We start from the raw sequence: 1089 nt of genomic DNA, 5'->3' as shown, positions 1-1089 counted from the left end.
ATCAATTATTATCCCAATTTAATTGTTAAAAGAAATATAAAAAAGGTACCATGGTAACAGGTAATGCACATACAATGGGGACCGTAACCGTTATCTTTGAAAATAAAATCCAGACAGTGGATTTAGATAAGTGTTGGGATATACATTCGGAAATTGTAAGGAATATTGAAGTTAAAATTTCTGAATTTGAAGGAATGAAATGTGAAGATTTCAAGAACCAGTTAGAAAAATTAATCACATATATAGAGAATGAAAGAGAGACACATAAAGAGTGTTATACTAGACAGCCTCCATATCCTAACTTAGATGATGATGAATATATAAAACATTTTTATCGAATATGTAATGCAAAAACTAATTGTAATTACATCTCAGCACAATATAAAAAACTAATTGAATTAAAAGATGATACAGGAATATCCTGCGAAAGTGATCAAGACTCTGTAATAAAAAATGTAGAAGAACTAAAAGGAAAATCGGATGAAGCAATATCACAACCAAATGAAAAAGTCTCTAAAATAATAACTTCAGAAATAAATGATTCTCAAAGCGGTGCACATAATAGTAACCCCCTAAATGGTAATGCGCATGACTGGCAGGCTGTTGGCAGTCAAACCGATGAAGATCATCTCTTTGTTGATAAAGATGTTGCTGTGTTTTTTACCACAAAATATCGTGCTGCGGAAACTTCTATTAGTGGAAAACCTGGTGATAGAAGTTACCCTCTTATATCTACTAATAGAGCAGATGATTTTATGATATCCATTTCTTTTGTAGGTACTCCTGACGTAGGGGTTAATAATACATCACCTGACCATACACATAGTGTTAAAAGTAATATTGCAAATGCTTCACCTAGTGAACCTGAAGTTACTAAAGCTGCTATTAGTGCACACAGTGACAGTAAAGGTCCTGATGATGCAGTTTCGAACGCTGAAGCTAAACATGATAAGGCCCAATGTAGTGATAAACCCTGTAAGAGTGACTCTCCTCAGGGAGTTGCTGCTGGAGCATCTTGCAGTAAGGTAAGTAGTGAAACTCGTATTGAAGGAAGTACTTGCAAAATACATGTTGGGAATTAAGTGATGA

At 34.2% G+C, this 1089-nt stretch overlaps 1 protein-coding gene across 1 annotated transcript; it reads left to right on the top strand.

The window, feature by feature from the left end:
• Positions 1 to 74: 74 nt before the first annotated feature.
• On the top strand, positions 75 to 788 carry PCYB_007360 (CYIR protein; the record flags this gene model as incomplete). Its single annotated transcript, XM_004228157.1, has 1 exon — positions 75 to 788. A coding segment is annotated over one exon (714 nt), but the record flags the coding sequence as incomplete, so codon positions are not given.
• Positions 789 to 1089: the final 301 nt, after the last annotated feature.

The sequence above is a fragment of the Plasmodium cynomolgi genome (genome assembly GCF_000321355.1).
Source record: "Plasmodium cynomolgi strain B DNA, scaffold: 1269, whole genome shotgun sequence".
In the NCBI taxonomy this organism is placed as follows: domain Eukaryota; phylum Apicomplexa; class Aconoidasida; order Haemosporida; family Plasmodiidae; genus Plasmodium; species Plasmodium cynomolgi.
The sequence above is the reverse complement of the archived record's forward strand: the minus strand, read 5'-3'. Positions and strand labels throughout refer to the sequence as shown.